This window comes from Ursus arctos, unplaced genomic scaffold (assembly GCF_023065955.2).
Source record: "Ursus arctos isolate Adak ecotype North America unplaced genomic scaffold, UrsArc2.0 scaffold_12, whole genome shotgun sequence".
Lineage (NCBI taxonomy): Eukaryota > Metazoa > Chordata > Mammalia > Carnivora > Ursidae > Ursus > Ursus arctos.
In genome coordinates this window covers 59,917,154-59,930,134 of record NW_026622786.1, presented here as the reverse complement: position 1 = coordinate 59,930,134, position 12,981 = coordinate 59,917,154, and the positions used below count along the sequence as shown (strand labels likewise).

Genomic DNA, 12,981 nt, shown 5'->3' with positions numbered 1-12,981 from the left:
AAATGACCGAAAGAATAGAGAGCTATTATGGCTCACAGAAGGTTGCCCACCTAACTGTGCAGAGGGCTGAGAAGTCAAGGAAGGGCTCAAAAGAGGTGGTTTATAAGCAGTTTCAAATCCTGAGTAGCTGTTGGCCAGTGATGAAAGTGGGAAAGGTCACTCCAGCCTGAGAAAACAGCATGAATAAAGGCAAAGAAAGAATAAGAAATGGTCAGAGAGAGACAGGTGTTCTGTGTGCTGGAGTGGGGCATATTTTATGGAGACATTGGCCAGGTCTGTATCATGGGGGCTCTGAATGTCGTGAGTCTGGATTTGAGTCTAAGGGCCATGTGTGGACTTCGAATGGTTTCAAGCTGGAAAAAGACAGGCCAGACATGCATTTTTGAAGCTCCCCTGGGTGCACCACGAGGGTGGACTGAAAGAGCAAAGTTGGAGGCAGGAAGTCTGATGAGGAAGCTGTTAACATGAGCAAGGAGAGATACGCTAGGAAAATAACTGGAAGATTGAAGAAAGGATCTACTACTTGGCAGCACAGAGGAACAGAATTCACTAATTAAATAAGCCAACATTTATCGAGGTCCTACTATGTGCCAGGCACTGTCAGCACAACCTCAACCAATCTTACTGAGGGTTAGGGCTTCTGGAAGCTTAGAGCTCTCCCAAGGCCAGCGTACTTACCCTTTTCTTCTGACAGGGATCACAGGTGGTCCAGGAGGACCAGCTGGACAGTTCACAATCAATAGGCATCAGTGTGACACCCACACTCCGCGTCTGTCTGCTCTTGGCAAGGCTCTCATTGACTGCGTTCGACTCAAGAGAGTGTGGCCTTTCACCTCTAAAGGGTCATCATGGGAGAACAGAGTCAAGCGTCAGAAGAGAATTAAGTATACATACAACCACCCACCTACCCATTCAATAAATATATATTTGCTCAATTGTGTGAGGCTATTTATCATTCACGTATAGGTTAATGCATCCACCAAAGTTATTGAACACCCGTAAGTGGCTTACATTTTGGCTAGCTATGGTCAAAAGAGCATTGAACTCAGAGCAAATACAGTCCATCAGCAGCTGGGGGATCCTGGTCTGCTTTTTCCACCTGTGTGAATTTCACTTTTCTCATCTATATAATGGGAGAATCACACCTGTATCACAAGGTTATTTCTAGGATTAACTAAGAAAGTACACATAAAAACACTTTATAAACTCTAAACTGCTGTAAATATGCAGGGAATACAACCACAGCTGGATATCGGACTTTAAGCAATTCCCCCCTCACTGTGGGCCTCTGTGTTATGCCCTGGGAATGGAGACTTTGGACTAGATGTTTTGTTTTGTTTTGTTTTGAGAGAGAGAGAGAGAGGAAGGGGAGGGGCAGAGGGAAAGAGGGAAAGAGAGAGAGAGAGAGAGAGAGAGAGAGAGAGAGAATCTTAAGCAGGCTCTATGCCCAGCACAGAGCCTGATGGCAGGCTTAATCTCAGAACTCCGAGATCATGACCTGAGCCAAAATCAAGATTTGGGTGCTTAACCGACTGAGCCACCCAGACGCCCCTGGACTTGATGGTCTATAAGGCACCCTCTCAAGTTAAGAGTCCATGAAACATTTGCTGAGAACCAACAACATTCAGGGTACTGTGCTACAGGGGACACAGGGAAATACAGAACATAGGTTCTGCCTTCTGGAAGTTCACCGTTTGTCTTAGGATAGGAAAAGAGAAACATGTCTCATGTCTAGCAATTTGGGACTTTATCCAGTAGGCAAGGTTTTGAAGTACACAGGCTCCATGGCCAGAGCTGTGCTTTGGGGGCCATAGTGTGGAGACTGGGCAGGGGTGGGAAGTGCCTGGATGTAGGACATGCAGGTAGGAGGCTTGTGCAGTAGCACCGCGGAGTGATGTGAACTTGAACTCTGGCAGTGTCTAGGGGAGAGCACATGGAGAGGACAGGTACATGAGGCACTGCTCAGGTAGAATAGATAGAAAGTAAGAGGAAAGGGTTAGAGGGGAAGGGGTTCAGGCTGATGCTTGTTCCCAGTTAGAGTGTGTGCATGAGGGGGGAACACCGGCATAAAAGAGCTTGTTGGGGAAGATGCAGTTGGGACATGCTGAGTTCCAGGTGCTCAAGGAACACCTACGTAGAGTATTCAGTCACGAGTTCCCATGTGGGTTGCATACTGAGAAGAGAGATATTCACCAGGGATACAGATCTGATCATGCAAAGCTATGGCAGATGTATTGTAATACTGTTCTTGAGAGGAGGGGCAGGCCAGAGATAAGTCCTCGGGGGAACATCAGCACCACCAGCAGACCAAGAAAGACCAGTGCCCTGCCAGTCCCGAGCACAGGCAGCACAGAGCAGTGAGTGGGGGTGTCGGTGAGGCCAGGGTGTGGGGGAGGGAGGCAGATAGTGTCACATCTGCAGAGCAGTCAAGCGACATGAGACCTGAAATAGGTCTAGAAAGTAAGGCAACACTTTTTGTTGAGTTCCTGGCACTCAGTGGGACTTTCAGTAAAAGGGTGAATAAATGACCATGTCACTGAATCTGTCTAGGCCCCCCGTTTCCCCATGCATAACATGTTGGGGGTATTATGATTTTACTTTTCTTCCACCGGAAGGGGCATATAACACTGTACGATCCCTTATAATCTGTGTTCCCTTTCAAGGCACAAGAGATGAGATAGAAAACAGATTTGCTGAGCACCCAGGACATGTCAAGCCCTGTGGGAGGTGTTTTACCCATGCCAGAGTCCTCACAGCAATGTGGGAAGACACTGCCACTTGGACAGAGGAGGGAAATGCCCCAGAGTCACAGAGCTGGCATGCGGTGGTCTTGGGGTCTGAGCTGAGGTCTGTTCGACTCTAGAGCCTCTGTATTTCCCCACGCCGCCTGCAAGTGAACCAGGCCAGCACCCACTCCACTGGTGCCTTCCTTCTCTATGCAAAGTTTCTTTCATCCCTGTGTCCAAGATTGAGTCATTAGGGAGCGCATCACATAGTTTCCACTGACTCAAATACATAGTACATCACTCCAGACAAGGTCATTAACAATACATTCTCACTTGGCAAAAGTCCTAAAAAGAGGATAATATTAACTACAGTGAAATCCATCTCCACAACTGCCCCAGAGACCAGCAAAAATCAATTGCCTAGTAAAGTTGGATCTTTAGCGAAAGGTCAAAGACTCTCCTGGAAACCACAGGTGGATACTTTAAAATGGTTACTTGAGGCAGGATGCCGCACACCAGTGGGGGGGCTCAGAATGTGCTCTTATCTACTAATTTGCCCACGTTTGACAAAACAATATTGTCTGCGATTCGGCTTCTGCTAAGTATATATTTGACAGCTCGGCAGGGTATCCTCTTCCTGTTTCAACTCAGAAGCAGTTACATTGTGTTTTCAGCAACTATCAACCTGATTCTGGGCCGCGGTTGAGACTGAGTGGGTAAGTTATGCATGCACAGACACTATTAAGAGTTACGATTATTTTCCTCTCTAAGATTTGAAAGCCTGTTAATAGGCAGGATGATCGTTTACAGAAGGAACTTGGTTAAAAAGTGGTTACAGCCACCAGATCTCTCATTTTTGCACCCCATTTTCATTATGGAGGTGGCAATGTAATGAAGTAATCAGCTGAATAAATAGTATGTTTGTAAATTACATCAGTTAAGATGTGTGTGGTTTATTAGTACTGCAAAATGCAAATCTGAAAGAAAGGCTGGCATCAAGTTGCATCGGTAAATTCCAGCCTCTGTGTTTGGATACAGCACATTTCTTTCACGCCTATGGATTTTTACAGAAACAAACCAGATGAACCTTTTGACCAGCTGAATTGACTCTGTCATTCAAAATGTATGTTTTTAATGTTGAAAACTTAAAACACGACCAGAGAAGTACAGAAAGTAAAAAATAAAAAACACTCATATACAACCCAGGATTGCCAATTATTAACATTTTGGTATATTACCTTCAAGTCTTCTTTCTTTCTTTCTTTCTTTGAGAGAAAGAGAGAGCATGAGTGGACGAGAGGCACAGGGAGAGGAGAAAGAGAATCTTAAGCTGGCTCCGTGTTGAGCGCAGAGCCCTGATGCAGGGCTCCGTCTCACGACCCTGAGATCATGACCTGAGCCGAAATCAAGAGGCAGACACTTAACCGACAGAGCAAACCAGGTGCCCCTAGTCTTTTTTTTTTTTTTAATAAAAAAATAACCCTACACATTTCACATCTGCATGTGAGACCAGCCTCAGCTCCACTTCCTTCTCCTTTTCAGAGGGAACTATTGTCAGGAATTTACATGTATCCCTTGATCCATTAAATATTTTTACATATATATACATATGCGCAACACAGAGCACTGCTTTTGTGTGCTTTACTCATCCTATGCATACGCTTGTGCAAGTTGCTTTTGGCAGTCAACACTCTATGTCTGAGCCCAATGCTTGTGGATTCATAAAGAGATCTAGTTCATTTCTTTTACCTAGGTGTTCCATCAAAGGACATACATTGCATTCGATTGATTCTTTTTCTTTTTGAAGGAATTTACATTTGCCGAGTGTTTTGCAATTGCAAATAATGCTACAATAAACACCCTTCTACAAGCCCCTGGAACATATCCCTCTCCATTAGAGGGGGGATGCTCCTTTGCTCTAAGTGTATGGAACGCTACAGCCAACATCAGGACATATTTCACAGGGTCCCTGTCTCCCAGTCTCTTTCTACCAGGAGTCTCTGCTCAAAATAAAGATGGATCCATCGAGTAATGAGGGATTAGGTCGGCAGCAAATTGCAAGCCATCAGCTTATACAGATGGGGTGTATCAATATACTTTGGCTTTCTGTAGAAATGCCCTGACACAACAACTTTCTTGTCACACCCAATTTGTTAGGCAGCCACATCCCCTCTGCAGCTAGCACCCTTCCTCTTTGCTAGCAGGGGCAGCTTCTGGGTTGCAGGTTTTCAATTTCTCCTCTCTCTGTCAGTGGCGGTTGTAGGCATGAAATTTAAAGCAACATCTCAAGGTAACAAATGGGTGGCCCAGAGATAGACAAACAGCACGGGGGCCCAGCAAGCCAGATACACAATGCAGCCGGAGAGGGAACGATGCACCTGAGAGCAGGCTGGTGAGGGTACACAGGAGCTCTGGAACTGGAAAAAACATGGATTTGAATCCATATTCTGTTCCAGATGAAGTGAGTAGCCTTGTGAGTTCCATTGTCTCTCAATCTTAGTTTCCCTCTCTGTAAAACCGTAAACAATAGCACTTACCTCAAATAGCTGTGAGGGATTAGAGCTAATGTATCTAAGTGCCTGGCCCAGAGGGGCAATAAATAAATAACCGGTCTTACTGCAATGTGATGATTCCATCGGACTTGATCATAAGAAGAATAAAGACAAAAACCCTTCTCAGCTAACAGGAGGGGGGGCTCAGCTTCTCCTATTCTAGAACTGAAGACTATTCGACCACTTCAAGCATGGAATTCAAATCCATGCTGTGTTCAGGACTGCCCGGCAGAAATCATGGGGAGAGGCGGGAACGCCCAACCTGAATCCGGGAGCGGCATTGACACTGATGAAACAGGAGTGAATCTTCTTCTCTTTGAGAATCATTTTGCTGTTCTTCATAGCGTGAAGAAGAGGTTAATATCCATCTCCGGACATGGCTGGCGGATTAAACAAGGCACTCTACTTACCCACTCCTACCACCACATCCTCTGTCAGAATGAACTTTCTAATGTATAAATATGCTGGTGTTGCTCCTTGGCTTAGAACCCTCCAATGACTCCCTATTGTCTAGAAGGTACGGTTGAAGCTCCTTGGATGGCACCCTACTGCTCTCCCACTCCACCCTGCTCCGACCCTGCTTACTCCCACTCGACCCTGTCTTTGGTAGTACCCACACTGGCCTGTGCTCAAGGCCTCCTGAAACAGACTTGATGCTTCAGGAACACACCAGGTTTCTCCTACTTCTAGGCCGTTGTCCATGTGCTTCCTCTGCCTGGAACACGCTCCACCCCCTTGGCCATGTGGCAAACACCTATTCGTATATAAATATTCAGACACTATCTCTTCTCGAAGCCTTTCCAGACCCCCTGCATGCCCAGTAGGGCTGGTCACTCCCCCTCTCGGTTCCCACCTGTCCCTGTATCATCTCTTGCAACAGGACATATGGCGTGTGCTCACATGTTGGCTCTTTCTCCATGAGAACACGAACTCTGTGTCCGACTCGCCTCCATCCTCAGAGCCTGACAAGGAGCCTTGTGCAGGGGTCACTGTTGTGGGTAGGGTTGCTACGAGCCCCTTGCACCCTCCATTCCAGACGCATTTCCTTGGGTCTTTATTCCTTCCCTGCGTATACATAGTGCGTGCACATAAGGGAGGCCTTGGCAGCTTGGTCTTTCTTGGGGCCACGCTGAGATTCTTGATAATCATAATAGCTATTATTTGTAAGTGCCCAATGGGTGGTGAACAGTCGCCGTCCTGGTCTTAGGGGCGGTGCCCGATGGCAGCTGAGTGCTCAGCAGAGCTGAGACCAAGGCGCGTGTCCAACGGGTACTGGTGCTCTGCACACGAAGTGGGAGCTGAGCTCGGGCAGCATTTACGGGACGAACAACAGGAATGGCACTAACAGTCCTTCTTCCCAGAGGGCTGCTCACGCGGCGGCCTGGGGTACCTGCGCACTTCTGCATTCATGCTTGGGGGGGTCATGCACGGGGAGGATCCCCCCATTGCCGGGTCCTGGCACTTCTTTTACTGCAGCCCAAGTTTGAGCTTCCACTCAAATATTCCCTTTAGCCTGTTTTATATCCTATTAACAATACAAAACTGATGAAATTAATCATTTAGCGTTCATCTGCTGGGAATATACCGAGTGTGCGTGTGTGTGTGTGTGTGAGAGAGAGAGAGAGAGAGAGAGAGCTAGCCAGCGAGTGAGCAAGAGCACCTGAGAACCCAAAGAATTTGGGTTGATGAGCAGGTAGAGTGGGTCCCTCTCATAAACGAAAATCACTGACATGAATTGGTTCTTTTTTCCATACATAACAAACCTTTTGCATAAAGAATCACACCAGGCCTTTGTTCAGAACACAGAACAAGTATCCTATTCTTCTCAGTGTGACAAAATACATTTAAACATGTCAGTTTCTTCTGGGAACTTTTGTTGAAGTCAGATGCTTGGTTCCACAATAATTTGAAGAGAGTTGTTGATATTATTTTATCAAATGCATGCAAATTGCTTCAAGAGATGTTCCTTATTCAATAGGCACACGACAAAGAGGCGGTCAGCATTATGTGGCTTTATACTCGCTGTCACATTATTGATTGGGGAATCATTTGTAACCGTCACTTACCTGGAGCCAGGCACGCCGAGAGAACCTAGAGCAGCACAGAGAAGAATCAGCTCTGCCGGGGCCCCCCAAGCCCGCAGCCCAGATGTCTTCATTTTCAGTGTGTGACGGAGCTTCTGCTGGGACTCCTGGGGCCATGAAAGGTCTGCACAGGGAGCACGCCGGCAGCTTCTGTCCCCATAGAGCAAACAGTTCAGCAAAGTAAACAGAAAGCCAGCAGTGACCGGAAACCCCTTAGACTTTGCACGGACGGAAACTTACCTATGACTCTGGACACCAGGGAGAACAATGGAAAACTCTATGGGTAGGGGCAGCCGGGAGGACAGGCTGTAAATGAGGACTAGGGGCTTGAGGTCCAGAAAGGATTCAAATCCTTTCTCTGCCACTTGCTCACTTTGCCACCTCGGGCAAGTCACTTTACCTCTATGCCTCAGTTTCCTCTCTTGCAGCGTGGGAAGGCTTAAGTAAAGTAACAGAACTAAAGTGAGCAGGAGGGGCCCACGTTCAACCCTGGGGTGTGTGAGCTATTGCTGCCAAGTGGAAAGCAGGGCTGTAAGTCCAGCCAGGCTTTGCCTTTTGCCTCTTTCCAGCTCTGTGACTTTGACCAAGTCAACAAGAGGCTGGAGAGCTCTAGAACCTGTCAACCTGAGTTCCAATTCTGTGTGTCTCCCATGTGAAACTGTGTGACCCATGCATGACAATTCATTAACCCCTCTGAGCCCGACTTAACCGCATCTGTAAAACGAGAAGGATAATAGTACCCAACTCACAAGGTTGTTGCGAAGACGAAATAAATATTAATATTTACAACACTTTGAACAGTGCCTGGCATATTCTCTGTGCCTTCTTTATGAGTGAACTGGTATTTTTTATTGACCGTCTCTGATTCTGTTTCCTCACCTGTAGGACCTGGAGGGCCATGCTTGCTTGTCAGAGTTCGCGGAGCCAGATGGGATACTGCATATGAAAATGTTTCACAAGGAGGCGTTACAAAAATGATAACTGTAAGAGAATAATTACCCAAATGCATGGTGTTATTATATAACCTACATGGAACTTCACCGTAGTTAGGGGGAAACAGCTTCCCTGAGCTCGCTGAGAAGTGCGGTAGATGACTAGTACTGGTAGATTTCCCCTGTGTCTCCCATATTTGCCAGCAGCCCTACACAAACACAAGAAGTAGCAACCTGAAAAGAGTTCCATAAACACTACTGCCCTTCACCGATCACCTCTCCCACATCACAGGTCAGGGAGACTCACTGTCTCCCCTCTAGGGTTGAACACAGCAAAGGCAGGTGCCATTCCTGTATGGTGAACAAACCCGCTTGATTTGAGCCTAGACGAGTGTTTCACCTTTGACTTTTCCTTATTCTGAATAGCACACCAATTGCCCTGTCATTTCTATGTGGCCTCCCCCTTAAATGGGATTAAAGGAAAATGTCACCCAAGGCTCTCTTGCAATGGTCTAATCCAAGCAAAAGTGCATCTCAGTACCTCTAGAAATGATTCCCAGAGGACCTGTGGCCCAATGTGGGATGGGTGTCTTCACATTTACAGTTCTAGCGTGGACACAGGGTCAGCCCCACCTCTCAGCTGGCACCTGCCCTGCTGTGGTGAGGAGCACTGGAGTGGGGGAGTGGGGTTGGGAGCAGCACAGCACAAACTCAGAGGCAATGCGTAAATGGCCAAGGCTCTCAAACATAGCTCTCTGAAAACCATCACCAATCCTTAGAATCAACAAATTAAAGTCCAAACTGCACTGACCTGGCATTTACGAAACCAATCTGCAGCCCATAAAGAGCTGGATAAACATGGTGGATGACCCTCCCATTGCTGTTAATATTGCAGGTGTAGCCGAGGGGACTCGGGGTGGGGGGAGGCAGTGGAAGCTTGAGGATGGGCTGGGAGAGAGACTGCATTTGATCTCCTCACACAAGCTACCCAATTTCCCTAAGACTGTCTTCTAATCTGCAAAACTGGGATAATAATTCATGCACATCTACTTCCTAAGGTTTTGAGGTCTGAGTGTATCAAGCATTAAGGCTTTAACCTACCTGCTGACACAGGTTGGGGTACTCTTGAGTGCCAGCCTGCTCCCCCTCCCACCACATCTGCTGGAGGGGCCCGGCTGGGGCTGGCAATGCAGATGAGGAAGAGAAGCGAGGGGACGGATGGAAAGCCACAGAGGGCGGCCATGCCTTCCCATTTATTGGGTCCGGCACACCGAACACAAACTCTGCTGTCAGACCGTCCTGTGCGCATCCCAGTTATCATTACCCCAAGCACAAGGCACTACCTTGCTTTGTCCCCAAGGATGCAGTGACCTGAACTTTGCCACAATTGATTGTGGTAGTTAATCATTTGTAAACAAGCAGAAAATTGCATTTCAAGAAAGATCCATGTCCTCTTCTGTACCTGCCTGCATATAAGAGAAGCCACGTCCTTACAAGATAAGGCTCCCCTTCCACCTCCTCGACCTGATGGGCTCGCACATTGTAGAGAGCAGGTACTTGAATGACTCAGGTGCTCCCTCGCCAGACTTTTTTGTGCATGCTGTTCCTTCCACCCAGAATAGGGGCCACCTGGCTAAATAGGACTCATTATTTATGTTTCATACTAATGTCACTTTCTCAAAAAAGCCTCCCCAAGTGACTCTCCTGGGTTCTCCGGTTCCCAGCTGGCTCCAAAAGGTCCCCTGGATTTCCTACCTCATGGCGCCCCCTGGTGGTTTCAGGCACTGCTCACCTGCGGTCAGGCCAGGAGGATGGTGGCCTCAGGTTGCAGCGATAAAACATTTTTCATGGGCAGTTCTTAGCAATCTCACAATTTTTCCCATACATCATCTTGTTTGATCTTGACAATAAGCTAAAAACTAAGTGTCACCTTTTATACCTCTGAGATGGGGTTCCAGAACTGATTCCAAGGTTGCTAAGTAGCAAATCTACAGTCAGATATAATTTTTTTTTCTGACTCCCGAACTCTTCTGTCTGTAATTCCGAGGGTTTCCCCCCCCTCTTAGAAGGTTCCAGGATGGAGTTAGGCCCAGCACAATGGCCAGACCTCACCACTCTCTGGCCATACTGCTCTTCTCTGACCAAGAGAAGATGATGATATGGGTCTTTCAAAAATGATATGGGTCTCCAGGCCTTTAAATTGTATGAAGAAATCCAGAGTTTCAGGTCTATGGATCCACCAACAGAACATTGCTTTTTTCAGTCTTTGATAACTAATTTTCTACCCTCCATTTCCATAATCAATTCCGCATATTTTAGGTTTTGTTATGGCAGTACTCCACCCCCAGTATCCATTTTTGTATTAGTTAGCTTTTGCTGCATAACAAATAATCCTAAACTTAGTACCTTAAAACAATGGTCATTGACTAGCTCAAAATTCTTTGGGTCATCAAGTAGGTCTGGGCTAAGCTGGGTGGTTCTGCTGGTCTTGCTGGGTTCACTCATGCAACCTCAGCCAGCTGGTGTCTTGGCAGGGGGCTGGCTGACATGGGAGGGCCTTACCTCCTTGAGGATTCATTCTGTTTGCTGGCGCTGGCTGTTGACTGAAGGGATGGGGTCAGTGGGCCACAGGTCTCCAAACAGACTAACTCAGGCTTCTTCATGGTGATCTCATGGTTTCAAAGAGCAGCAAGAAGGGACAGGCTCCAAGGCACTTGTAAGCTTCTGCTTGAATTATGTTTCTTAATGTCCCACTCGCCAAAGCGAGGGCCAAATCCACACTCAAGAGACAGAGACAAAGATCATATCTGTTGATAGGAGAAAGAGCAGAGTCAATTTGCAAAGGGGTGTGCAGACCAGGTTGGAAGGAATTTGTGGATATTTTGCAGTCTATCACAGACAGGTGCCACTTTCACACTAAAGCAGTTAAAAGCCAGTGTGCCTCCTTCATTTCTCTCTTCTCCTGTCCTTGTGATTTGGAAGCATGTGTTGAGATAAGTGTCTTATGGTGGAGGGAGCCTATAGGCCTGACTCGCTGGATGGAGAGGAGTGCCTGCTGACTCACAGAGAACTTTAGGACTGAGAATTAAACTTCTGTTGCGTAATGTCAATGACACTGTGTGGTTTGTATGTTACTGCGGCAAGAGCTACCCTATTCTGACTGATTGTACTCCTATGTTTCACACCAAATTTGGTGTGTATGTACAGTTTTCTGTGGAAAAACAAATCCGAGATTCAAAAGAAGTAAAAACTGAACAAAACAAAAAGGAAAAATGCCCTCAAGAGACATAGCTTTTTCAGCTCACAGAATCATGTGTTCCCTTTGGAGGCAGTGTGGAGCAGTTGGAAGTGTCGGAGGCATCAGACAGACCTAGATTAGCATTTCATTTCTCCCATTTATGAGTTTATATCCTGGACAAATCCCTTAAGCCCTCTGAGCAGTAGTTTCTGTAGTTTAAAATGCAGGCTTGTTGAAATAATGCTTCAATAATCATTTATTGCAAGCCTACTACATGTCAGGCACAATGCTAGGTGCCCGGGCAGAAAGATGAATATGTAATAAACCTTCCCCATAAGAGCTGACGACGTGGCGAGAGAAACAGACACAGTAATACATCTGGGCGGTACAGTGTGATGAGTGCGGTGCTAGAGCCCTGCGTGTATAATGTGGGCACAGACGTGTGCATGCATGGAAGTGGGGGAGTGTGTGTGCATGTGAGTGTGGGTGCGTGCATGTGTGTGGTCATTGGGAAAGGCTTCTCAGAAGTGATGTTTGAGCTGGCCCTTCAGGGGTGAGGAGGAGTCAGCAAACCAAAGGACCTGGGGAAGGGCATGTGCACTCACAGGGAGAGGGGCCAGCAAATTCAAGATACAAGGGTTTGGGGGACCGTTGGCCACTTGGTGTTGTGGAAGCACAGAGCTCAGCCTGAGCAGCGGGAGGAAATGAGACCGGAGGCCGGCAGGCGTCAGGGCACTGAGGGCCCGATGGGCAGTGCTAATGACACGGATTTGTATCCTAAGTGCCCGGGCAGCTACTGAAGGGTTCCGGGAGGGGAGGGAAGGAGACAGCTTTCTTTGGGAGAGAGGTTACTCTTGCTTCTTGCTGCAGGGCAGAGGATAGATTTGAGGGAGGGAACTGGAGCAGAGAGCCCGGCTGAGAGGCCGTTTGGACAGTCCACTGAGGAAGCAGAGGGTCTGAGCCGGGACAGCGGTAGCAGAGTCAGAGAGGAGGGCATGCATCATGTCTGCGTTCTGTTGTCCAGAGAAGTAAGTAACACACTATTTGTAAAGGGCTTTGGAGACAGTGCTGTTTGGCCTGAGGTGGGTCATTGTGATGGAGATTATGGTTCCGTGTTAAGGAAGGTGTATGAAGTCCCCAGGGCTGAGCTTGGCAGTTGCTCAGAGTGACACCACTCCCAAGCCACCCGCTTCCTTCTTTGTCACTCAGGGTCCTGTGGATTCAAGTGCCTTGTCTTCCAGGCTCACCTTCTCCGGACCCCAGGTGGGGTGGGGAGGCGGGAAGGCTTTATCCTGTTCTACTGTTCCAGAGTGCTAGGCAGGGTCTGGGATCCCCAGATCTCCAGGGTTTTCACCGCAGGCTTTTCCTTAGGCCTGGGGGCCTGATTTCAAAAAGTCCACGGCAGAACTCCCATGATGACCATGTCGCTGGAAGAGGTTATGTGTGCCG

At 47.6% G+C, this 12,981-nt stretch overlaps 1 protein-coding gene across 1 annotated transcript in view; it reads right to left on the bottom strand.

The window, feature by feature from the left end:
* The window catches only part of C8B (complement C8 beta chain), a 38,070-nt gene extending 30,307 nt beyond the window's left edge, over positions 1-7,763 (bottom strand). The window contains exons 1-3 of the mRNA XM_048220444.2: positions 7,603-7,763; positions 7,345-7,512; positions 679-835 (exon numbers count right to left, since the gene is read on the bottom strand). Of these exons, the coding sequence (XP_048076401.1) occupies positions 679-835; positions 7,345-7,436 (249 nt within the window). The 5' untranslated portion in view covers positions 7,437-7,512; positions 7,603-7,763. The remainder of the gene's footprint in view (positions 1-678; positions 836-7,344; positions 7,513-7,602) is intronic.
* Positions 7,764-12,981: the final 5,218 nt, after the last annotated feature.